The 27,371-nt window shown below is 33.2% G+C and overlaps 1 protein-coding gene across 1 annotated transcript; it reads right to left on the bottom strand.

Moving 5' to 3' along the window:
* Positions 1-677: 677 nt before the first annotated feature.
* POK2 (phragmoplast orienting kinesin 2) lies at positions 678-15,363 on the bottom strand. The gene is made up of 38 exons (XM_028064625.2): positions 15,149-15,363; positions 14,409-15,042; positions 14,129-14,284; positions 13,953-14,036; positions 12,966-13,085; positions 12,719-12,832; positions 12,546-12,638; positions 12,259-12,419; positions 12,082-12,156; positions 11,908-11,995; positions 11,765-11,823; positions 11,607-11,670; positions 11,453-11,518; positions 11,182-11,376; positions 10,611-10,715; positions 10,290-10,525; positions 10,149-10,218; positions 9,993-10,055; positions 9,675-9,719; positions 9,512-9,591; positions 9,351-9,399; positions 7,215-9,167; positions 6,663-7,097; positions 4,226-6,379; positions 3,894-4,001; positions 3,649-3,770; positions 3,445-3,532; positions 3,277-3,351; positions 2,862-3,119; positions 2,672-2,770; positions 2,443-2,517; positions 2,310-2,362; positions 2,113-2,224; positions 1,905-2,015; positions 1,434-1,604; positions 1,284-1,349; positions 1,057-1,176; positions 678-974 (listed from the first exon to the last, which is right to left on the bottom strand). The coding sequence occupies exons 2-38, from the start codon at positions 15,039-15,041 to the stop codon at positions 837-839; spliced, it is 8,694 nt and encodes a 2,897-aa protein (XP_027920426.2). The 5' UTR covers position 15,042; positions 15,149-15,363; the 3' UTR covers positions 678-836.
* Between the last annotated feature and the right edge of the window lie 12,008 nt (positions 15,364-27,371).

Genomic DNA, 27,371 nt, shown 5'->3' with positions numbered 1-27,371 from the left:
TTTTATTCTTATATTTAAATATAAAAAATTAAAAGGGGTGCCCTTCTCAAAATTAAAACAATTGTTATCAGAATGTTGCACACATCTTCCACGGAAGAGCTTGTTTTCCTACAGTTGACAACCTAACATCTCGAATATGTCTTGCATAATTCACGCTTAACAATTGCTCTTCACCTTATAAACATGTTTTGAACAAGAAATTCAACATTTAGTAATAAATTGTTGAAGACGAATTTTCTAAGTCGTCTACTACATTTTCCCCCAAGACTTCTTTCCCAAATTACCCAAGAGAAACAAATATGGAAGGAAATGTTCTGAAACATGCACAAAGACAGCAAAGTTTTTATGACGACAGAAAGGAAGATCACATAATGTCGAATTTGACTTCGATATGGACTCCATTAAATTTTTATAAATGATTTTCATGTTCAGACTGCATAGAGATTCATTTCATGATTGAAATTTCATATTTATATTTGTGAAATATCGTATAATTGAATTCGGTGGAAAAAATAATGTTCTATAAAATGTTTAAGACTACTTATTAAAAAGTAAATTTTGCGTAACTTGTTCTATTTAATAAATTTTAATGTACATCAAATTTAATTAATCTAACTTAAGCCATAAATGAAATACATGAAATTTCATATAATGCAAAGAATTTAATACATCATTAATTATCTTGTAAAATAATTTCTCTTTGAATTGCTTTCTGACTGTGCAAAAAGATTTTTTACAGGGAGATTGCTAACATACACGTTATTTACAGGATAATCAAAGAATATAACATGAATAGCTGCTAATCTAAACACAACAGAATACAATAACACTCTTCACTATCTATCAAAAGTCGAAAGGAATGGAGCTAGGGATGCCCTTGGTGGTGTTAAACGATTCTCTTCAGATCTCGAGTTCAGAGGAGAAGCTTGTGGCATGAGCTCGGATAATCGGATCTTTTCCTTGATAATTTTATTCTGTGTAGAAGTAAGCAAAATGTTTTTAAACTTGACAAGGCTTCGTAAACCAATTACTCTACTTAGTGTATCATGTGTTTACCTTAAACTTCAAATCTTCTTGTTCCATTTCAAGAGTAGTTATCCTATTCTTGAGCTCCTGTAGGGCTTCCTCGGCCACAGAAGGATTTATGTCCGATGTTGGTCTTGATATTCCAGCAACCTGAAAGTGAAGCATAATTAAGGTTGTTTAACAAACCACAGACTTTGTTTTTATTGCATTGGAGAAAACAAGGTGGCAGAGCAAGAACCATAAATCATTGTTCTCACCTTTAGAACATTTGTGGACAGTCTCAGTAGTTGCTGAGCTAGTTCTACTTTCTCCTCCTCGATCTCCTGTGACATTATTCACCAAAATATTTAAATTTGCGTTATATTCAGCTACTCGGTGTACAACACATTACTTCTTTTGTAACTGACCTTCAGTTTTATCATCAGACGTTGCTCCTCATCAAAATTAATACTCGTTTTCACGCCAACAGAAGAACGAAGACGAGCAAGGTCTTCTTTGACGCGGGAAAGGAAGACCTCTGCCCTTCGTAGTTTTGCGCTGAGTTCTTCGTTCTGTGCCTTCAACTTGTTGTTTTCCTCCTGTTGAAAAATTCCACGATCAGACTCAAGATTCAATTCAACAAACAGAACTATATTTTAAAGATACCTTGCCAATTAAGAGCAATGAAATTTTCTATTTTTCTTCTTATTAATATTTTATGAGAAAAGAACAAAATAAAATTTGGTCAGTATTATAGACAAAAAAAAAATAATCCTTGTTAAATACTATATTTGGATTCAACATGTTGACAATAGTATCTAGTGCTGCGAAAATAAGGCAGGAAGCAATAAGACAATATCAGCTTGAACTTTGAGCAAAGTAAAATGATGACATCTAACCTTAATTTTAGCATGATGATGAATACGCTGCTGAAGGTTTTGCTGACCAGACAACTTTTTAATTTCTTCCTCCAGATCTAGTACTTTATTCTTCTTACTTGTATTTTCCATCTGCATGAAATGAGAGAAGCAAGGCTTGTCCATTACAAACGGAAGAAAAATAAATGAACCGGTCCAAAAACAAAGAATAAATTTTTCTATTTTTTACCTTCAGCATTTCGTTTTCAGTTTTTAGCAACTGGTCTCGCTGACGAAGGTTTTCCAATGCGCTTTGTACAGCTATCAATTCCGCTTGTTTTCTATCCATTTCTTGCAACCATCTGCCACGTAGGGATTCAGATTTATAAGATTTGATTCCCAATCCCCAATCTTCAAATAAAGAAAAAGAATGTGCAATTTAATTACCCCTGTCTCTCCTCAATGAATTCATTTAGCTGCTTCTTAAGTTTAACGACCTCCTGTTCCAGAAATAAACAACAATTCAGCTTAACTAAGCTACACCATAATAATAGCGCAATCTAGTCGAAAGTTAGACTACCTTGTCTTGAGGGTCTAGAGTAAGAAATTTAACTTTCTCTGTAATATCCTCTGCTTGCTCATTGTCAAAGAGTGACTACATTAAGGAAATTAAATTAAACATGGGAGTCAATGGGTGAATATAAAACTAAATATTCTCTTGTGAAAAAAATTTCTGCTTCCATGTGGGTACGGAAAATGAAATAGTTTTAGACATTGAAAGAGAAATTGCGCAAGTTAGATGAGCTTACCACACAAGTGGTCATATCCAACTTCACTCCAAGTAAGTCTCGAATTACATCATGGGTCATGCTCTCGGCAGATGCTAATTTGGCGTTGAGTGCAAATATCTAGACAAGGAAAAGTAAAGACAAATTTAAAGTGGATTAATAAAAGCAAAACAAACTACTATAGAATATGCAATTGAAGAGAAAAGTCAACCTCTTTCTGTCGACATGCTGCCTGGGCTTCTAGTTCTTCAATGCGCTGTCTTGCAGCAGACAGCTCTTCAACCTTCTCATATTTTACCTGTTGAGCCAAGCCTAACCCAATGCATTTGAAAGGAGAACTAGAACCTCGAGACTTGGTGGCATTTTTCTCAGACTTATTTGACAATGCATTGCAGGAATTAGCACTGGAAGAATGACTGGAAAGACCCTCAGGTTTGACTTGCTCAGCCATGGCTTCCAATGCTTTGAACTGATTTAAAATAACGACATACTTAGTACAATAGAACTTATAAATAAAAGTAAGAATGCAAGATTGATCTCGGTGAGCATAACTGGAGCTGTTAAGCATAAATTACAATTTTGAACTAATAACATCCAAGATTATTTTATTCAGTACGATTACTAACTTTCTGCTTGTACTCCTTGGCCTGTGCTTCAGCATGCAAATTTAGCTCTGAAATATGAGCTTTCATCTGTTGAATCTGTCAGATATAGCCAAGAAAAAAAAATGAATTTTCATGTAGAGACGTCTATCCAAGAGACACGAGTGAGTAGTGACGTAGTAAATAACCTACCTCTGTATCCTTTCCTGCTAACTCCCTCTTAAGAACCTGTATGTGATTTTGGGCTTCATTGAGGCCTTTCTCTTTTTCATCCAAAAATCTACAAGAATTGAAATAGAAACTGTAAAATATTTTATACTGACAGATCTATAGAGTACCACGGTAGATTTGTATTGGCCTAAGATAAAGAAGCCATATAAGCACAAAAAATTAAACCTTCTCATGTCACCATCAACATTTTTGACATTTTGCATCATATCTTTTAATGCATGTAGCTCCAACTCTAGATCTTCTCTTTGCAGCCGCTGTCGTTCTGCTTCTTCTTTAATGATGTCAGCCTGAACAAAATAATTACAACTCACTTTGTTAAATATCAGCAGCTTCTTGTCAAAGGAAGTGTGATACCTATGAAGGTAAGACAAGCTTCTTGTAAAATATCTCCAGAAAAAGTTACAACTCACTTTGTTTTCTAGTACATTTATAGTACTTTCCAGCTCTTCAACTGATCTCTCTAGAAGTTTCACCTCTTCTTCTTTGTCTTCGGCATATATTCTTCTAGTTTCTGCCACCTGTAATCAATGTAAGAAAATTCAGACAGGAACAAGGAAGAAACAGCCATTCAGATTGTTTGCTATTCTTTTCTTTTGACTTAGTTTATTCCCAGTGCAGAAGCAAATAAATACAACTCCTTAAGATCATAAAAGTTCTTCACGTTGAAAAATGGATTACTCAATAATAATGTCATGAACGGAAAAGATGCTGCACTACTAATAGATTATCCATAAACCATTACCTCTTGAGTTTCTTGAGCAATTGCTTCATTAGCTTCAGCCTGTGCTTCAGCTTTTTCAAGCCTAACTTTTAGGCAAATTACTTGACCCTGAAGCTGATCCCTCTCTATAGTGAGTTCATCCAGATCACAGCTCAGGCTTTTAATTGAATCATTCATTTGGCTTATAACACTGTTCATTTCCAGAATTTCATCCTCTAAGCTCTCTGTTATCTTCATTTTTTCTCTCAGCTCATTGTCAGATAGTTTTCTTGCTGCCAAGGCCTCTTCAATATTATTTCTAAGTTCTTGATTGTCACTGACCTGCAGCTGTAGAGCCTCACGTTCTTTTGAGAAATCCAACTCAAGAGCTCTAATCATATCTGATTTGTCCTGCAACTGAGCTTCAAGCAATTGACAGTTTGCAATGGCCTCCGCAAGTTCACCAGATTTAACAGCAAGATCTGCTTCTAATGCCTCCATTGTAACAAGAATTTTTTCAATTTCATCTTTTTGGTCTTTACTGTTAGATGCGGATTCCTGCAGTAAGCTCAGATCATACAACAGTCCTTTTATTACATCATCCTTTCTGGATAACTCAACTTCCAATAAGTTCTGCATTCTTGTTAGCTCTGAATCCTTTAGTGTCATTTCATTCTCAAGCTTGCAAGATGAATTTTCCAACATACAGTTTACTTTCTTTAATGCTGTGTTTTGATGTTCAAGTAAAGAAATCTGTTGGAAAGAAAATTCAGAAGCGACATCCTTCTCTATGACATCAGCGATTACTTTATCATAATCAGCTTCTAGATCAAGAATCTTATCGAGGAGTCTTTTCCTTGTCTCCTTAACATCAACAAGTTCACCCTTCAATGCATTATTAGAACAAGTAACATCCTTTAGGGACTCAATGTTTTGTTCAAGGACCTTGTTTACTTCACCCATTTCTGTAATCCTTAAGACATTCTGGTTCAGTTCCGCTAATAGGTCTTTCCTTTCCACTTTTGTCTGCCGAACTTCTCTTTCTAATAGGGAAAGTTCAACTTCCTTATCCATCAAAACTTGTTCTGCTAACTTAGTTTCTACTTGGGACAAGATTACTTCTTTCTTCAGTTGTTCGATTAATATACAGTGCTTAACAAAATACTCCTCCATATTAGCTATATTACATGACATATATTTTAGTTCAGAAGCATAGATAAGCGACTCAAAGTCTTTGGCATACCAATCTGTCATAAACAAATCAGCTTCAGAATCAATGGCTTCAACTTTCTGTTTCAGTAGTGCCTCTTGATCTAAAAGGGATGTAACAATGTCTATGTTACTTACATCCAATTCCCTCATCAGCTTAGCAAGTTGGGATCCCATTTCATTAGACCTTTGCAGCATCATCTCCTCCTGAAGCTGAAGGTCTGATATGTTTTTAGCAAAAATGTTCAGCTTGCTGGTGATCTCTGCAGCTTCAACTTCTTTCTTAGTTATGCGATCAAAACTATTCTTGATGTCAGCCAGCAGTTTCCCTTTCAAGATTCTGCACATATCAAGCTCTTGCTTTGTCCTATAATTATGTTCCTTCAAATCACTTATGACAGAATTTGATTCACACAAGCCATGTGAAAGCAAACCATTTTCTGCATGCATCCCTGTTACTGTTTCCAGAAGAATACCCATGTGACAAAGATGTAGCACAGACAAAGCACAATCTTTAAAAACTATCTCAGACCATATCTTCTCAAGCCATGGCTGTATCAAATTGGTGGAATATAGACATTGAGATTTTAAGCACTCTAAATCACAAGCCAAAGACATGAAATTTTCTGTCGTCATCAATTGGACTTCTTTAATGACATCATCCAACTTGACAGTTAGATCCCTTGTTTCTACTAGACTTGATTCAACAAGGTCCTCTATCTCCCGATCCTTCAAATCAACAACAGTTTGTAAGCTTTCAATATTGCTGACTAATATACCATTTTCATTGAGTAATGTCATTTCTCTGTCTTTCAGTATCTTAATATCAATCTTCATTGACTCATTAGCTATCACCAATCCATTGATCATAATATCTGCTTCTTTCATCGTATCTTGTGCCTCTTCAAACTTAGCAAGAATACAAGATGCCTCCTGAGATTTCTGTGCTTGAAGGATCTTTGCTTCCCCAACTTCAAGTTCAAGTAACTGCAAAGAAAAAAGCAGTAGGCATAAAGCTGTTGAATGTTAACTTGATCAGAGAACAACCAAGGCTAACTGAACCCCAAATGACCAACACATAGATGTATTATAGTCATATTCCAAGCAAATGCAGGATATATTAACACCAACAAGTGTTTATCAGCATGAACGGGGATTGGGGAAGCTCGAGACAACAACAAAATCAAATAAAGCAAACACAATTTTCATATTTGAAAGAGAAAGAAAACAGCAATAATAGTTCAACACTGTTCATTCACTAAAGGATTACCTCTTTCTTTTGATACCAATGGGAGCTTGCTTCTTTCAGGGGTTTCTCCAGGTTCCTAAGTTTTTGACTGAGTACTTCAATCTTGAGTTTGGATTTCTCTTCAAAGTGGTTCATAGCTTCTTGCAGGAAAAGTATCTGCTTTGTGAGGCACTCTATGCTTTGCTGACTCTTCATTTCACACAGTGACATCTCCTTTTTCTCTTCATGCAATCTGGCCATCTCATATTGCACTTCTTTTAAGCTTTCAAGAGCACATTCTATTTCTTTTCTCAAAAGTGAAATGGTTACATCTCTTTCATGCACATCCTTGGAAACTCTTCTTGATTTTGAGTCATTCATATAATATCCACATTTGTCCAAGTCAGCCTGGTCAACTATAGGTTCTTCAACAGAATGGGGATCTGAATCATTGTTTGTGTATGTTTCGGAACAGTTCTGCAAAAATGCCATAATAGCAAATACTGAGTAAAAATCATTCACATATCACTGACAAAAATGAAATATAAGTGACATTGCCAATAATAAATCTATCAGAAAGCAGCATTAGCTTACCCTTGGTTCACCAATATCATCACAGTTTGATGTGCAAGCATCCAATGATTTTCGGTTATCAAGACTGCCTGAAAGGTCTGCAAAAGAGGTCATGCATGACCTGAGTGAAGATACACCATCTTGTAATATCAATAGCTGCTCCTTTGTCTTTGAAATGTCATTCTTTTCAATATCTCCAAGCTTTTGTTCCAAAGCACAAGAATGCTCTTGCTCCTCAGACAGCTTCTGCCATAATTCATTACATCTTTCCTGTAACTCTGTTATCTGCCTTTCTGCTTCAACAAGTGAAGTGGATTGTTCAATTACAAGGGCATCCATCCTCTGATTAGTCTCTGCTAATTCACTAAGCTGAATATCCTTATGCTTTAGATCATTGAGGTAACCAAGATTCACTTCTGACAATCTATTCACAACCACAAAAGCTGCAGTTGCACAGTTTGACACTCTGCTGATATGTTCTCGAGCCAAAGCACAAAAGTGCTCTTGCTCCTCCGACAGCTTCTGCCCTAATTCATTACACCTTTCCTGTAACTTTGCTACTTGTCTTTCTGCTTGAGCAAGCGAAGCGGACTGGTCATTCAGAAGGGCGTCCTTCGTTTGATTAGCTTCTGCTAATTGACTAAGTTGAATACCCTTATGCTTTAGATCATCGAGGTAACCAAGATTCACTTCTGACAATCTATTCACAACCACAAAAGCTGCGGTTGCACAGTTTGATGTTTTTCTGCTATGATCTTGAGCCATTATCAACTTCTCCTTCAGATTTGCCACAATAGATGTTTTGTCACTCAGTTGTGAGGTCAATAGGAGAATTTCTTTTTCTTTTTCAGCACACTCCTTCTGATGAGATTCTGTAATCACTAACGTTGCACTTCTTAAGGACTTCAACATACTCTCCATATCACTTCTTTTATTGCTTGCATCTTCCAAACATCTTCTAAGTTCATCAATTAATAATTCCTTTTCAGAGATTTTTCTAACCACCAAGCCAACTTGTTCAGAAATCCAGATCCGTTTCTGTGGAAATGAATTTCTTATGTCACCAAGTTGGTCAGAGGCATCAACAAGTGCCTCACATCCATCAAAAAGAATTTCTTCAATCTCGGAGGTTAGTAGTTCCCATTCTTCAGCCAGTGCAATGAGATCTATATCTTTCTGGCCAATCTCTTCCTTTAAAATTTGATTATCATCAATAGTTGTATGCAATTTTTTGTACACCTCCTTCAATTCAGTTTCCAGATTCAGCATACTCTCTTCCATTTCTTTTTCCTTCATATGACTGTCATTTACTTGATGCTGGAGCAGGGCAAGTTCTTCTTGCATACAGACAATCACCTCAGCGGTTTCAGCCTCAGCTTGCCGACGGATTTCATCCATCTCCTCTTCATTGGATATCTGGAATGCACGATCATTTTGGTATGACATGTTCAGCTGCTTGGCTTTTTCAAGAGAATCATGCATCCTTCTAAGTCTTACCTGCAAGGGAGACTTATTTTCAAACTCCAGATGATCTGAAGGAAAACTATCTCTAAACTCTTTAGACACAAGTTGATTCTTCAGGGTCGTGATTTCATTCTCTTGTTTCCCCATAAGCTCCAGATAATGGCTGTTCTTGTTCCTTATCTCTTCTATCTCTTTGATAGATAATATTTGCTGTGATTCTAGAGCTTCAATAACAGATTTTGCCTCTTTCAGCTCATCATTTGCATCCTCTAATTGTTTGCTTGTCAGCTTAAGACTGTCTTTTGTCATAAAAAGGTCCTGATTTAAGCATGTTGTTTGCTCCTCCAATATGCCACGGAAAGTCCTCTCTTCCTTCAGAATGACCTTCATTATATCTAACTCCAGCTGCAAATTTAAAACATCTTCTGTGTGATTTAACATTTGAGTTTCATGCTTCACCCCCATCTGTGGAACTGCCTGAGCATCAACAAATGGTCCTTTTGTAGAAGCCTGTAAACAATAATGATAAAATGATACTTTATTTCACGTGACGCAAATTTCATACATAGAAAGGACAATAATTTTTGTAGAAGGAAAGACCATACAAAAACAGCATTCACATTTTCCTACGGATTTATACAGTATATGGTAAAGACAAAATGAATATATGTTAAATAAGAATAACAAGAATACCTTTGTAGCAGTTGCGTTGCTTAACATTGAGTGAAGAGAGTCTATTTCCCTGTATAAATATGCAATGCAAAAATATTAGCATTTTTACACCAACAAGATTTGGAGCTCCAATCTGCTTGCATACAACCAAATGAACTTCAGCAACAGTACAAAAATTATACCTACTGAGTTTTGCATTCTCCTCTAAACAATAATTTAAATTACGCCTGCATTCATGTAACTCATCAAGGGTGTTTCTTAGCTGCAAGCCATTAAAAGAAGTGGTCTCACATAATTATTCTATTGGGAAGAAAAAGTTTAAATTATGCTATGAAGGAATAAAACCTCTTGATCAAAAGAACTATTCTCTTTCTTGCAGCACTGAACTTCCTGCACCAGTGGTAAAAATAAATTGTTAGATATACATTGCATTTTACAGTAAGGATTAACAGTTAATTGCTAATTATATTAAGGGGCTATTTTAGGAGTTGATTAGTGATCACTATTGTAATAATGACTGTATTTCATACCGTACTAGCACAAATAATGACATTAGTCTGGTTTAGAAACACAATTTCAGCAAACATTTCTCTAACATGCAAAAAGGAATGAAATGTTCAATAGATGAAAATCATGAACTACTTCAAGTAATTGTAGACTGACCTGAAGTTGAGTGTCGTGAATTGAACTACGTTGTATGGAGTTTCTTCCATGATATTGAAGCAGCTACAGAGCAAAGGTTTTTCAATCATAAAATCTTAAAAACAAGGAATCTAGAATGAAAATTATTTATGTATTAAATTCTAGAAGAAGATATACTTGTTCCCTCAAAGAAGACACTTCGGCCAAAAGAATATCTCTCTCCCCTTCTTCATAAAACTCTTGATATCTGTACAAGTAGTTGTAAGGAACTGCTAAAAAGAGAGAATATTTCATAGTCACATTCTTCGTTTACATTACCTTCTAAGTTGGTCTAGAAGCCTGATATTCTCTACAGCAAACCGAGTAACTTCAGGATTTCGATCAAGTTTTCCCTGAAGTATTTGATTTTCCTCAGAAAGTCTTTTATTCTCTTCCTGCAAAAACGTGTCTGTAGGAATGGAACCAGCTAGTCGGGATTCTAATCTACGAATTTTGTCTTCACGAAACCTAAGCATCATTTTGCAACTCCTAGTGTCCTCTTCTCTTTGACGAACCTGAGTGACAGCAGATTCATAGATAAAGACTGAAGACAGTTGAAATATTAACTCCAATAGAAAAAAGACCTCATAAGAGAGCTACCAAATGGTTTAATTGTTCAATTTCAGCTTCAAGTTGCTTGATAGAAATTTCTGCCATCTGTTCTCTTCTCAAAGCACCAGCAAGAGTTGTCTCCAATGATTTTAACTGAGACACAAATGATTTTGAACATATAAATATATGAAGGTGTGAGGAAAAAACTATGTTGTACTTCATGGAGATGCTAAGCTAACAACTGTATAGCTTTGGAAGACTAGCTTTGGATGTATCTTAGCCATAGGCAGGCTAGTGCACAAGCATTCCATCATCATGGGATAGATGGAGGGCCTGATATAGGGGATGTTTCCACAGCTAAAACTTGGGACAAATCCTAAGGCATAGCCTTACCATTTCACGAAGGCTCACTCTCCCACAAAATCTAACAGCATAGTCATAACTTTTCATTTTACTTGGGACAGTTATCTCTGAGAAAAGAAATGGTTAACTGTAAAGAAGTCCTTCATTCATTAAATCTTGAAGGAACAAGCCATGAAAATAATAGAAATATTGGCTCAATCTTTAAAGATAAATTGTCATTCCACTGGCTATCATTAACATAGGAAAGTCAGTATACCTGTTTGTGGGACATTCTGATGCCCTTGGATTCATAATCAGACATATTTTCTTCACATTGGTCAACCAAGTCAGTTTCATTTTCTAGACAACAGTCTTCTAGTTCTAGTGATTGTTTTATATCTCTGAAAGAAGCCAAAGAAAATGACAAAGACCTGGAGACATTCTGATGCCGTTTGAGGGTAGAAAGCTCCTCCTGCCCCAAAATTTTACCTTTTAAGTAAAGAATCAAGTCACACAAAGCTAATACTACCAGAAATAACTGATACCACCTTCAAAAGCCGAATTTGATGCTGTAAAGCTATTACGTCCCCAGTAGAATCTTCATTCACCACAGCCTACAATAAAAAGATACAGAATGAATAGGGGTGATAGGTTGATGAGATTCATTCCTTCGATTCAGACGAATGTTAGACATGCACTCACATTATTTTGTATAAGTTTTGCTCTCTGAGCAAATTTAAGTGTATTCAATGTTTCTGTGGCACAGCTGCAAAAGTGAAATCGGTAAAGCCCAATCAAGCTTCTACGGCAAGTTGTAAATTTAGATAAAGGAAATATAGTTCCAGAGAAAATGAACAGACCAGATAGAAGGGCTGACATTGGCAATGATCATTGTTTTCGAGTTTCCACCAAGAGAGTCCTGCATTTTATGCCAAATACTGATGAATAAAGAAGAACCCTGAGACTAATGATTTAACAACGGAAAACCGGCCCATAAATCAACCTGAAGAAGAAACGTTAGTCTGGAGTCTCTATAAGGGATATGCCTCTGCTTCCCATTTGCCACATCCACTAATATCATAATAACATGACTGCAAGAATGATTAGAAAATACTGGTTACTTATTAAGAAAGCAGAAATATGACAATTTAAATATTTATGCAGCAAGATATAATACCCCAAGGTAGATAATGATTTATTGATATTAGCAGCTTCTTTTAAACGTTCCCCCTCAGCACCAGAAGTCTTCTGTCTGTTATATATAACAATGATAACTCTGTTAGTATAAATGCACTTATATCACCCAATTCCCAAGATAGACTTGGTCCAACCAACTCCATAAGTTAATGCATACCTTTCTGAGCCAGCTAGATCAACAAGGTTTAACCTTGCAAAACGATAATTAGTTGTAGAATCCTTTTCCCATGTGCTCTCAATTACACACGTAAAAACACTATGGGACCTACTGCTCTCTCTATTCATATTCGTTGCTGCAACTTTTCTATTTGCAGAACCCTACATGTCAGAAATTACAACTTAATGGACGTTCAGAGTAAATATGTATTTGATTTAAATAACAAAGATAGGGAGGGAGTTGTTAGGGGATTCCTTAAAATGAACAAGATGGTCCCATAGATGTACCTGAATTAGAAGCCTTATAATGTCACTCACACTTTGAACCTCAAACTCAGATAAATTTTCAACATAAACACCCTTCTTGACATCCTCACGCAGCTATTAAGAAAAAAGAGCAGCATTGAGAAATAATAAAAAATGCTTTGACAGTCATCTCATGAGTGAAAAACTACACCTACCAGCAAATTAGTAGAGGAGGGATCAAGTAGATCGGTAATTTGTTCGTTGTAAATCTCCAAGAAAGAACACTTGCAATTGTATTTTAAGTTCTCATCTCTTCGGCTTTCCTCTTCCTGGAAATTCGATTCAGAGAACAAATGTAAAACAAAAAACAGAGATATGGATTAGTTGATCGATATTGACTACATAAATTGGACTCTTATATAAAAAAAAGCTGAATTAACTACGAAAGATTAATGAATTTACAGCTTGGATCCTGGCAAACAAAAACTCAAATATGCGTGGTGTCATTCCACGATCCGGACTAGGCTTCACATCTAGATCCTCAATTTCACCGAGCATTGTATATGTTTTCCCACTTCCTGTCTGCAAAATTAAAAGAGTCGTACATCACCTTACAGTTAAAAAATGTCACTTTACTGTCCATTTCTAACTGTCTTGTACTAGAACATAGCAATACAATCTCCCAACGGATGGCATAGAATTTACAACTAAGTTTTTGATAAATGGTCCCCATACTGCAAAGAGAACTAAATTTCTTCATAAAAACGCTTTAAAATGTTAGTTGAGCTAGGCTTTTTATGATTCCTAATTCATAGAAATGTACATATTCTTATTGACAACCAATGGCAATGACGAACTGAAGCTCCTAATTATGATGTATGAAAATTTGGGAGTTAACTATCTCTGTTTGATAATGGGAAAACTAAGGAGCCAGCCAACCAAATTTTTCTAATTTAAAATCATAAGATTATCCGCTTGCTTAGCAATAGATTGGACCATGTGCATAGAAATCTGTTATGCTGGGAAAAAATCCCTCATTTTTTCTTTGCTTTATTAGGACAAACAATGAACAGAAAAGATAATGAGAAATGTTGGGCCTTAAACCCATGTTTATAAGAGGAGGGGTAAAAAGAAGGAAGAGGGGCTGAGAACAATGGGCAAAGCATGGAAATGCAAAAACAGATTGGGTGATAAGCATAACATATGTACATGGCAATAGGCCATCGGAGTGGGAAAGATAGTGAAGGACGTGTCTGTATTGGATAGAGTAGAAGGAACCGGAACGGGAAAATGATGAGGAATTGGTTAGGCATTGAGAATGGTAGAAGATGAGTTATCTTCTTTGCAACATTGCTATTTTCTGTTTTTGCTCGTTTCTTTTTCTAAGCTCGTCTATTTCAGTTCATACACTACAAGTTTCTATAACAGTGGCTAAGTTCAGGATATTACCTGTCCGTAAGCAAACATACAACTATTATACCCCGAGAGGCAGTTCTCTACCATTGGAAGACCAGCCAATCTGAAAATCATTTCCTACACAACCAGAAAAACCAGAGACAGAAATTAACAACTCCTTCCCAACAAGAAATTAGCACCTCAAAAAGGTCATTTCAATGAAACCACACCTGGTCTATGGTTTCACACGCAACATGGTCAAAGGTGAACCGGTTTTCCTGATGCCCAATCCAACTAATGCTCTGAGAGCTTTCTTGTTTCAGGCATCTGTTATACCCTTGTGTACATCGCTCCATGCTATTGAGAGGACGAACACGAATAATAACCTGTACATAACCAAAATTCAAACCACAAATCACAAAAATAATAATAATAATAAAGCACCAGAATTAAACAAACCCGCTCATCCAAATAAATCAACTCAATCGGAGAGATATCTGGATCACTCACCTGTACATTGTGGTTAATCCAAAACGAAGAATCTTCCTTTAGATCAAAGTGAGGCACTTCGACCGTGTTAACAACCGTGGGAGCCATGCAAGCCGAACTGGGAACCCCTTTGTACAATGCAGCATAGTTCCCCAAACGAGCACTGAAGCCACCTCCATCAGCCTTGCTCCGAACACTAGAGCTGGGGGGCGGCTTGGTCACACTCTTAGTCGGAGTGCTCTGCGTGGAGTTGCTCTCGGAGCAAGCCGTGACACTCGAAGAAGCTCTCCCCAAAGTGCGAGGCACGCGAGGAGTCACATTCCCAGCAACAGATCCTCTCCTATCATCACCAAACGAGGAAACGGAGTCGTTCTTGTGATTCCAGCCGAACCGGTGTTTCCATACCATGCTCCCTCCTCCGTGCTTATCTGGCGTGCGAAGCTCAGCTCCTCCGCGACCTTTGTTGTTGGTCTTCGAAGGAGTTCTTTCAATCTTGCTCACGCAATGCACATCGGGTTCCTGAATTGTGTTCAACGGAGGTCTAGAACCTTCCGCGTGCCTCTGAACCGTGGTGGATGAATCCGAAGGATCCACATTCTCGGGTTCTTCGTTTTTTCCAGGGTTTCGGCGTGGGAGTTTGAAATCCCTCAGCATTCTATGGCATAACAAAAAATGAAAAATCAAGCATGACGCCAAAACTCATTTATTTAAATAAAAGAAAGCGAGCTTAAATCGTGAAAGGAATTGGAAATTTGCAGGACCTGAAGGAAGAGTTGCAGAACAAGATTCCGAAGCGAAAAATTTGGGGAGTGCTGAAATTGCTTCGGTTCTTGTTAGGTTGCTTCAATCTTAGTTCAGCGAGGTGTTGCTCAGGATTTGAGATTGAACTGCGAGGTTCAACATAGATCCAAGTCAATCATTTGCACGCACGCACTCTCTCTCTCTCTCACACTCACTAACTCTAGCTGTTGTTGCTGTGAGGTTTCGATTGATTTGAAAATCCCACTTGAAATCGATGTAAGGAGAAAGGTCTTTGGAGTGAACGGCTGAGATTTGATCCAGAATTCAAAAATGTGTAAAAGTTAATGCATTCGCGGTTTGGGGATTTGAAATGCGAGGGCTTTTTAGTCATTTTAAGTGGGTCCTTAATTACAAGGAGATTCAAAAATTTAACGGCTACATGGTTCTTCCTGGAATGACATGTGTATTGGGCCATTAGTAATGGATTGTTATTATATAATTGAGACTCTAAACAATTAGGAACTATTTGTAAAGATTTATAAATTATATAATTGAGACTCTAAACAATTACAATTACAAACCATATGTAAGGATTTATAAATGTACATTACATTTAGTTATTTGCGTTTCATTCATTAATTCTGTTACATAAATTTGAAACTACTGTGATTGTAAGTAAAGTATTCATCTATGTATTTTTTTTTATAAGAAAATTAGTTTTAAACTTGTTTAACTAAGATATTGACAAATATTATCGTTAGACTTATTTAATCAAGTACGGACACATTCATACTAAGAAAGGTCATTTTTTTATTATATATAAAAGTTAAACTCTTAAAATAAATTATTAAATACCATGTTTTAATAATTAAATCTTTAAATTATTTTTTTATAAATATAATTATTTAAAATCATATACCAATTTATACACACAGATAATGTTAGCTTTTTATTAAATAATATCAGTTTAATTCTTACATATTAAAAATACAAAAAATATTAAACAATAAAAATAAATATGTTATAATTTAATATAAAAATATATATAAGTAATTTTTTTGCTAGCAATTTTTTGTAAGACAAAATTAGTACTGACAATTTTTTTATGCGACACTAAAAAAGTTTGTATCATCAATACATATATATTAATTTTTAAATAATATTATTTTAAAAAATAAAAGTATAACTAAATTTTATTTTATTAAATGATTAAGTAATTAGAAATCAGAAAACATAGAATTAAAAATGAAAAAAGTAGTATAGAAAAAAATTAATAACTTAAATATAAATTATTTTTATCGAATATTTTAGTTATACTCATTATTTATTATTATACTTATCTAATCAATGTATACATAACATATATTACATTAGTAATATATCTTAAAACCATTACTTTTTAGTTTTTACTTTTTATTTTGATTTTATTAAAGTCACAAAATTTGACAGTTTAAAATTTGAAATATTAAAAAATGAATTCAATGAATATAAAATAAAATTTATAATATTAGGAAGTGTTATTTTTTATTATAAATATATATTTTAAACATTTAAAATAAAGTATTAATAATAATATCTTAATTTATTTTTTTACAGATATAATTATTTAACACCTTATATGAATTACAGTGTATATATGATTAATGTTAATCTTTTATTAAATAATACCGGTTTAATTTTAACATATTAAAGAAATGTGAATATTCAACAATAAGAGTATTTGTAAAATATTTTAATACAAAAATCATAAATATAATTTTTTATTGACAAATTTTTGTAAAATAAATTATTACATAGACAATTTTTTATATAATATCGTAAATAATTTATATTATTAATATATATATACATATATATATATATATAATATTAAGACATAAAATTGAAGTATATTTTTCTAATTTTAATTTTATTAAATGAACATTTAGAAATCATAAAAAAGATAAATTAAAAATGAAAAAATAGCATAAAAAGATTAAAATACTCTTTTGGTCTTCGTTTTTTACCAAAATCTCAAATAGATCATCAAATTTTTTTTTTATCTCAATTAGGTCCATATTTTTGAAAATTCGTAACAATTAGGTCATCTCCCGTTAATATAGTGTTGATAGCATTAAGTATATGTCACGTGTCAACTAATTTTTTTGACTTTTTTTATTTCTTTTATTTTTTTAATATTATTTATGCTACGTGTATCGTTACACATATCAAGTCATTGTCTGAATCTCAATTTGGTCTATATATTTGTTATTTTGATTTCATTTTAGTCCTTTTTTTTTAATTTTTCAATTTTATCTCTTCCAAATTGAGACCAAATTTAACTTTTATATAAATTTTATAATGATATTTTTAATAAATATTTTAACAATATTAAGTTATTTAAATTTATATTTTACATTAAACTTTATTTATATTTTATTTTAAAATTTTAAATATATTTATTTTAATTTGTTACAAAATTGTTTTAAATAACTTATATACAAATGTTATAGTTGGTTTAAAGATAACAATTTTAGAAAGTCAAATATAAAATTTTAAAATAATTTTATAACAAGTTAAAATAAATATATTTAGAATTTTAAAATAAAATTTAAATAAAGTTTAATGTAAAATATAAATTTAAATAAACCTAATATTGTTAAAAATATGTAATATAAATATCACTTTTAATAAAAATATCATTATAACATTTACATAAAAATTAAATTTGATCTGAATTTGGAGGAGTTGAAATTGAAAATGTTAAAAAAATTTGGGACTGAAATAAAATCTAAATAACAAATATATGGATCAAATCGAGATTCAAACAATGATTTGACACATTACCATACTGAGTTAACACGTGACATGACACTAACGTGACGTGGCATAAATAATTTTTAAAAAAATTTAAAAATATTAAAAAAATTTAAGAAAATAAAAAAAATGAGGAGCTGACACATGGTACATACTTAAAGCGATCAAGACTATACTAACGAAAATGACCTAGTTGTTATGCATTTTCAAAAATATGGACCTAATTGAGACTAAAAAAATTTGGAGACCTATTTGAGATTTTGGTACAAAAATATGGATCAAGGAAGTATTTTAACCTAAAACAAAATAATTAATACTTTAAATATAAGTTATTTTTTAATAATTTGTTAAATGGTTAAGTAATTATAAATTTTAAAGGAACAAAATCAAAGAAAATAGTATAGAAATATATTTTCATTTTCAGGTGAATTTTAAAATAAAATAAATGGATAAAATTGTAAAAGAACTTCTATGAACATATGGTACCAAGATAAATATAAATAAAAAATTGACAATTTCAAATGACTAAACAAATCAACTTTTGAGACACTTGTCAACAATTTAAATATAGGTATAATAAAGTATATTTTCTAGTATTCTTTTCTTGTTTATACTTGTTTTAAACTCGTTTTTATGCACGAGGTTAGTGTTTATTTGTGTGTTTACTAGAGATAGCAAATAACTCGTGGATATTGTCCGAATCCATCCCCGTTTTGACGGGAAATCTCTACATTGACTGGGTATGGATATAGGTATGGAGAATTTTCAACTTTTTTAATTGGGTATGGGGATGTACTATTTTTTATTTCTTCTAATTATTTGGTTTGTTATGAAACTCATTCGCATCTCAATTATATTTTTCATCTTATATGTAATTATGTTAAAAAAATATATTCAATTAAAAAAAATTTATGGCTCACATTTGAATATTTCTATTATTTTTTAATATTTTTATTTATTGTATATTTTTCTTTCATATGAGAATGTTTAATACTCTTAATTTAAGTATTTAATAATATAAACATTTCGTTTACTAGGTAATATAAAAAAATCCTTTATTTATTATTATTAGTTTTTGTTTCATTTGAAGAATTCTTTTGTTTCACTAAAATAATTTTTGTTATTTCTCAACCATTGAGTATATATGTTGATATTTGAAAATTTTTCTTAGATCTCTAAGGTATTTTTCATCTTATCATACCCTTAATTATACATTTGTTTTCCTATGTGCGATTTCTTTCAATAGTTTTTCAAATTGTTTAAAAACATTTGTTAATTTTTTTATATTTTTATTTGTTATTTATTTTCATTATGTAGAATACTATTTCAAAATACAAATGATATGCACGATTTGAGTGATAATCTGTTTTGCTAGACTCGTCTAATCAATACATTAACAAACTCGTCTAATATGTTTTGTTAGATTCGTATCATCAGTATATGGACACACTAGTCAAATATGTATTTTTAGACTCGTCTAATTAGTATATGGACAAAGTTGTTTCATGTATATTGCAAGACTCGTTTACTCAGATAATGAATAAGTTAAGTGAGTCGGGTTCACTTCAATCAACTTTTACAAAAATTATTTTTTCTCAACCCAACCTGGCTCAAACCCATGGTGAGTCGGGTTGGCACATAAGTTGGAACCCACACTAACATCTCTATCTAAAAATATAAATGATATGCATATGTATGTAGCGTAAACACATTAAAAATACAAATTAGTGCATGATTAGAGTGATAATCTGTCTTGCTAGACTCGTCTAATCAATACATTGACAAACTCGTCTAATCAATACATTGACAAACTCGTCTATTATGTTTTGTTAGATTCGTATCATCAGTATATGGACACACTCGTCGAATGTGTATTTTTAGACTCGTCTAATTAGTATATGGAAAAAGTTGTTTCATGCATATTGCAAGACTTGTTTAATCAGATAATGAATAAGTTAAGTGAGTCAGGTTCATTTCAATCCACTTTTAAAAAATTGAATTTTTCTCAACCCAACCCGGCTCAAACCCGTGGTGAGCCGAGTTGGCACACAGGTTGGAACCTACACTGACATCTTTATCTAAAAATATAAATGATATGCATATGTATGTAGAGTAAACACATTAAAAATACAAATTAGTGCACGATTAGAGTGATAGTCTGTCTTACTAGACTCATCTAATCAATACATTGACAAACTCTTCTATTATGTTCTGTTAGATTTGTATCATCAGTATATGGACACACTCGTCGAATATGTATTTTTAGACTCGCCTAATTAGTATATGGAAAAAGTTGTTTCATGTATATTCCAATACTTGTTTAATCAGATAGTGAATAAATTAAGTGAGTCGGGTTCACTTCAATGCACTTTTAAAAAATTGAATTTTTCTCAACCTAACCCGGCTCAAACCCGTGGTGAGCCGGGTTGGCACACAGGTTGGAACCCACATTGACATCTCTGTCTAAAAATATAAATGATATGCATATGTATGTAGAGTAAACGCATTAAAAATACAAATTAGTGCACTATTAGAGTGATAATCTATCTTGCTAGACTTGTCTAATCAATACATTAACAAACTCGTCTAATATGTTTTGTTAGATTCGTATCATCAGTATATGGACACACTCGTCAAATATGTATTTTTAGACTCGTCTAATTAGTATATGGACAAAGTTGTTTCATGTATATTGCAAGACTCGTTTAATCAGATAATGAATAGAGTTGTCTAATGTGTATTAATAATCTCAACTAATATATGTATGAACAAACTCGTATAATGTATATTGGTAGACTCGTCTAATTAGTGTATGGACAAAGTCGTCTAATATGTATTGCAAGACTCATCTAATATATGTGCATTCTTAAACATCTAATTAATATATGAAATGAGTCAACTACTATTTTTTGCTATACTCATCTTATAAATACAATCTTTTAATTTAGATTATTACAAATATAGGTATTTAAAACTTTATATGAAGTTTTACCTATATGTGATTCATGCTATTTTTTTATATTAAATAATATAATTTTAATTTTAATCTAATTAAAATACGAAGAATATTCATCAATAAGAATATTAGTATAATAATTCAATAAAAAATGATAAATATAAGTTCTTTTGTTGACTATTGTAAAATCAAATTATTATATGATAATTTTTTTAATTAAGAACTAAAATAATAATTTATTAGATTTTGAAGGATAGAGTTGTAATATATTTCCACTTTTATGGTAAATTAGTTTAGAAAATAAATGAAATGGATAAAATAGTGAAATAAGTCTCTAAAAGATAATTTTACATGATAGTGTAAACAATTTAAATTATTAATAAATATATATTATTTTAAAAAATAAAAGTAAAATATATTTTTAAAATTTAATTTTATTAAATAACCAAGTAATTAAAAATCATAAAAGGATAAAATTAAACATAAAAGAATAATATAAAAAATTAATACTTTAATTATAAGTTATTTTTTAATAATTTATTAAATGATTAAGTAATTAATAATTATAAAAGGATAAAATTAAGAACGAACGAATTGTACATACATACAATTTGAATGGTACAACCGAAAACTAAGTTATCATATAACTAAGGGTTAAATATGTTTTTGGTCCCTTAACTTTCAGTGAATTTTGGAATTAGTCCATTTTGAAACTTTGAACCAATTTATTCCTTCATCTTTTGAAATACGTGGATTTAGTCCTTTTAATCAAATTTTGTAAAGTTTATTTGACATTTTAAGCGCGTTTCATAATAGTATTTGACTTAACATTAAAGTAAAAATGTGTCAAACAGTATAAACAACTCAAATACAATCCTAAAATGCGTACGAAATATCAAATAAACCTAACAAAATTTGATTAAAAGGACTAAATCCACGTATTCCGAAAGATGAAGGACTAAATTTGTCCAAAGTTTCAAAATGGACTAATTCCAAAATTCACTGAAAGTTAAGGGACCAAAAACATATTTAACCCTATAACTAATTTGTGTAACTAGCATAAATCTATAGAGAAATCAATACCATCAAGACCTCTCACATGATAACGTGAAATAAATCATAAATTACAATCAATTAATACTGTGAAGTCACCATTTCAGCTAAAATAGGAAAATACACCTCCAATTGTTCATGTAGTCACTTCTACACTACGTTCCCTCAACACTTGATGTACTATTGGCACTAATAATGCAATTGAAGGGGCATCAATCCAATTAATAAATGTAATGTTTCCTATGTCATACCTCAGTCAATTTTGGAACAATCTTAGGGAGACATTGAGACAACTGTCGAGGAGCACATGTTGAGGAGCACAGTAACATAGCACCAAGAAGTTGTACACTACTTTGTTTTTTCCTCCAAGCTTTATTTTCAAGACCCTGAGAAAATAGATTAGCTATGAAAAATTTCATTGATGTAGAAGCACAATAAATGCCATATCTATAAATAGGTAGGAAACAAACATAAATTCTCATTAAAATTGCAAACTCAAGCCATATTAAGAACTTTGGAAACATGTCACTAATATACTCTTTAGATCACAAGATACAATAGGCATTAAAGCTTATTCAGAAACTAAAAGAAATTGAGAAAAAAATTCAGTGTATTCACAACCATAGGTGAATGGAATTTGGTAAGCAAACCTTGGGAAAACAACATTTATGAAATGATAGACCACTAATAAAAAAATGTAAAAACTCTTTTTCAACTCTTTTTCAAAGATTAAACTTTTTGCTACTATTAAAAAACTAGAAACTAGAGTTTTAAAATAACGCTACAAACTAGTAAAAAAATTGTGTTTACCCAAAACTAGAAGGTAGCATTTATCATAACTTAAAAGGTCATCCTAGTTTTTATGGCAACAAGGTAGCCTCGCAAAAATTCATAGACTCAAAAATATAAAATCCTAAAATCTTAAAAAATGTATGAACTAAAAAAAAACAAGAAGACAGAGACAAACTGCAACTTTGAAAAAAATATGCTCACTTTTGAAACTAAAGCAAATTCCAACCTTCAAAACAGTTGCGAACCTACGAAATAGCTATGAACACACGACGCAATTTTGAATTAATAAAGCAACCATGTTCCACCAAGAAACCTACAAACCCGTGACACAAAGACCAGACACACGGTAGGTCTAGAAGGAAAAGGCACCTTCTGAGAACAAATCTCTTCACAAAAAATAAGCATCCCATTAAGTGTTAAAACGATTACGCAATCTAGGATGTGAGAAATTGAGAAAATGAAAAACAATTTTCGAAAACCAAAGAGGGAAAACGGAAAATCGTTACCAATTGAAATTGCGATTGTGAGACGAAGATTAGAAACATAATTTTTTTTCCTATGATTCAGAGATGAAGATTTGTTGAGAGACGAACCGATACTTTATGGCACATGTAACATTCCGACCGAATATTACGGATTTAAATAAAAAAATAAAAAAAATAAATAATAAAACTTCATTTATTATAACTTATGTTCCCAAAACGTGGGAAAATTAAAACCTTATAGTAGTAATAAATAATCTCAAAACCTCTACTATAACTCAAACATAAAATCCATAATAAAAACTAAGTTTACTAATATAAAATATTACAAATGTTCCAAAACATAATAAAAACTATGATAAGAATCTTCTCCCAATACTAGCCCCGCTTTGTCTCTAGGCCTCACCAGATCCACCTGCAATATCATATGCTCCCGTGTACTACGTACACGATCATCACCAAACACAAGCAGATAGGGTGAGCTAACAAAATAAACATATAAATAAACCATATATTTTCATCAGATAATCACACAAGTACACCAAAGGAATTTCTATCCTTTGATTCCATAACACATGGCCACTCCATGTCAACCGTGTTCTACGTCTTCTAGTGAGTATCTTAAGGTGTCTTGTTGCCACACTTATCGACCACAATCGATAGAGCACGTGCGGGAAACCATGCTACGGATCACACACCGTAACGCCAGGTGGAGTTCCCAATACAAAAATAGCTCGTAAGTTCCAAGACTACCAAAATCGTCAACTAATTACTAAGGAGGGCAATCTATCTGGACCCATCTGTGCGGGCCACAACCAGCACACTCACACCGACAACACTCGCCAACCCGAGCTTAACTCAAGGGTTCCTCGTGTTTATCCGCTATCCCGAGCTCAACTCGAGGGATGCCATTCCGAGCCACACTCGAGGAATGCCACGTGCTTAACCCCTATCCCAAGCTCAACTCAAGGGATACTTTCTGAGCTACAACTCAAGGAACATCAGCAAGCTGACCTTTAAGGCATCACTAAAGCTTTGTAGATCACGCACGTCAAGAGTAAAAACACCAATATTGTTGCAGTAAAATCGCCTGGCGGGGGACACATACCGCCAGTCGTTGCCCGCTTCCAAACCGCCTAGAGGGTATGATGGGTCGAACCTTTGCTCTTATTAAGTGTTTAAATTTTTGGGATTTAATATAATTTTTGCTCTTAAGAATTGTATTAAGTTGCATACTATATTATTGGATATTCTTGAGTTTAATAATGCAACTATAATTTAATTTAGGTCCTTAAGAGTGTGAATTAGGAATATTTCAAGTCATAAAATAAGTCCCAAAATCAAAATTTTGGAGAGTAATAGTTCAGGTGCTAAATGCACCCCCAATTTTCATTTTCATACCCCCTTTTGCAATTGGGCTATCTATTTCTAAAAAGGAATATTTCTGGAGCTAAATGCACCTCCAGTTTTCATTTTTTACACCCCCTTCTGCAATTGGGTCATAATTTCTAAAAAGGGATATTTTTTGACCTAAATGCACCTCCAGTTTTCGTTTTCACAGCCCTTCTTCTGCAATTAGCCATTTAATTCTGAAAAGGAATATTTCTGGAGCTGAATGGGCCTCCAGTTTTTATTTTCCACACTCCTTCTGGAATTGGGTCTTCTGACTCTGTTTTGCATCTCTTCTTTTTACTAATTTGCACCCCTAATATCACTTAACCTCCACTAACCACATTACGCCACGTGGCAATCCTCTACTTACTAAAATAACCAATTAAAGTTTGTCACGTCCTCAATCCTCCACTCACTAAAATAACCACTTAAAACTTGCCATGTCATCAATCCTCCACTCACTAAAAATACCCAATCATGGAATGACACCTCATTACTCTCTCTCCTTCACACAACCAAAACCCTAACCCTAATTTTCCTTCTCTCTCTTCCACACCATGTCACAACCGCCGCACCTAATGTCGACCGTCACCGCACCTCTGTCAATCTGTCTCCTCCACGCCATCCACCATCTTCTCGCTCGACATATTCGACACCAATGCTGCCGAAAGTCCGCCATTGTCGCACCACTCGCAGAACTTGCGGCAGCCACGCAACACCGCTGCAACACGCCTTGCTCTATCGCGCCATTATGTTCGTCCTTTGCAGCACCCCAAAATAGTCCTCCATGGCTTCCTCTTCACGCCACTGTCTCCTTCAAATCGTCACGTTGCCAGAAAACCACCATGGTTGCACCACCCGAGCTCGCCGGAACAGATTGCGCCTGCACTCATCCACAACAGTCTCCGCACCGCACACAACCATGCTCGATGCCAAAAACCAATGCTCGATGCCAAACATCCATGCTCGTCGCACTCACACCGAAAAGTGCATCTTCCCGCAACAGCCGCAGACCCAGACCCTCTGGTGTTTCCGTCGCCACCGCGTCAACCACCGTAACCTTTGCGTAACCATTCACGACAGTCAAACCCTAATGGAGAGAGAGACTACTCTGACATGTGGCAACCTCTCAATGGACTGTCAAAGATTCAAGACTGGTCAATCAATCAACTTTGGGCAAGGGCGATCAACATTGGTCAAATTAACTACTTTACACTATATTTGGCAGGTGGTTCCTTTACAGGAACCCTAAATGGCCTTAAAAGGAAAGAGTCGTCTGGCGACAGTTCATCACCGCCCCAGACAATTTTTGGAAAATTTCAGAACCACAAGCTTTAAACGGAATAAAATAATTCATGCATAATCATACCATATTTAGCATGTCAATCAGACTTAAAATAAAATTATGCGTTAAGCTACTATATTTAGCATGCCAATCAGTCTTAAAATAAAATTATGCGTAAAGTTACTCTATTTAGCATGCCAATCGGTCTTAAAATAAAATTAACGTGTAAAGTTACTCTTTTTAGCATGCCAATCATACTTAAAATAAAATTAACGCGTAAAGCTCCCCTAACCTGAATTCCTTTGCTAAAAATGGAGATTATTAATTTCGTATTCCTCTAATTATAACACAAGCACAAAAACCCTTGGCTTCCTCTGATTTGTCATTATCTTAATGGTCATTCAATGTTTATCTTATGATGGTTTTCCAGCCCTCCCTTGGAGGCTAGGGTTTTATGGCTTTTCATATTCATGCCAACATAATTCTAGCAAAAATAAAGTTTAATACGGGTCTACCAAGATTCGATCCCATAACCATGCCAATGTCAAATCAACACACAACCATTCAACCAATTCATGTTTCATAATAATTCACATAATTCTATAATTATGTTATCACTCATCATGATCCAGCACAATAGAGTTGTCAAAATGGGTTGGAACCCGCGAGCCAACCCGACTCACCACGGGTTCGGGCCGGGTTGGGTTGAAAAGTAAAAGAAATATGAAAAGAGGGAAGTTAAAAAGATTAGAAGATAAGAAAGGAAAAAAACGAGCTGGAATAAAATGTAAGTGAAATTTCTTGGGGTTCGTTAAAGAAACCGCTAATACTTTTCATGGGTTTTGAAAACCTCTATGACAAATATTGTTTATCGGAGGTTCTTGTAACCTCAACCAATAAACCCTAGTTAAAATTAAATTTTGTTGTAGTGTAAAATAAATTTCCTAGATAATATATAATCGATAATAGATAGTAGATTATAGTATATTTATTATATAATTTTATTTTTAACATTTGATTAAACTATATTTATTTATATAAAATTTAATATGTTTATAAAATATGATCTTGATTAAAATTTAATTGTGCAAAATAAAATATTGGATAATTTGTAACCAATAATGAGAAATATAATTATTTGTCTAAAATTATTGTTAAACACTAATTTTAAAAAAATGAATTAAATATTTTAAAAGTAATTAAAATATATTAATTACAAAAAAATTATTTTAACTTTTACACAAAAATGATTTAGTAAAACAAAAGATGCTACATTATTAATAGATTATGGATAAACCATTACCTTTAGAGTTTCTTGAGCAATTGTTGCATTAGCTTCGCCTTTTCAAGCCTAATTTTTAAGCAAATTACTAGATCTTGAAGTTGATCCTTACCAATAATGAGTTGATCCAAATCACTGTTGAGGCTTTTAATTGAATCATTCATTTGACTTATAACTATTGAATTCTTGAATTTCATCCTCTTAG

Source organism: Vigna unguiculata, chromosome 3 (assembly GCF_037176805.1).
Source record: "Vigna unguiculata cultivar grain cowpea cultivar isolate G323 ecotype 2 chromosome 3, ASM3717680v1, whole genome shotgun sequence".
Classification (NCBI taxonomy): Eukaryota; Viridiplantae; Streptophyta; class Magnoliopsida; order Fabales; family Fabaceae; genus Vigna; species Vigna unguiculata.
The sequence above is the reverse complement of the archived record's forward strand: the minus strand, read 5'-3'. Positions and strand labels throughout refer to the sequence as shown.

Coding starts and splice junctions, on each gene's coding strand:
- POK2 (XM_028064625.2), bottom strand. CDS start 15,041: ATGCTGAGGGATTTCAAACTCCCACGCCGAAACCCTGGAAAAAACGAA. Junction 9,592..9,674: donor ATAGTTCTTTTGATCAAGAG/GTTTTATTCCTT, acceptor AATGGCTTGCAG/CTAAGAAACACCCTTGATGA. Junction 2,016..2,112: donor CTGAAAACGAAATGCTGAAG/GTAAAAAATAGA, acceptor CATTTCATGCAG/ATGGAAAATACAAGTAAGAA.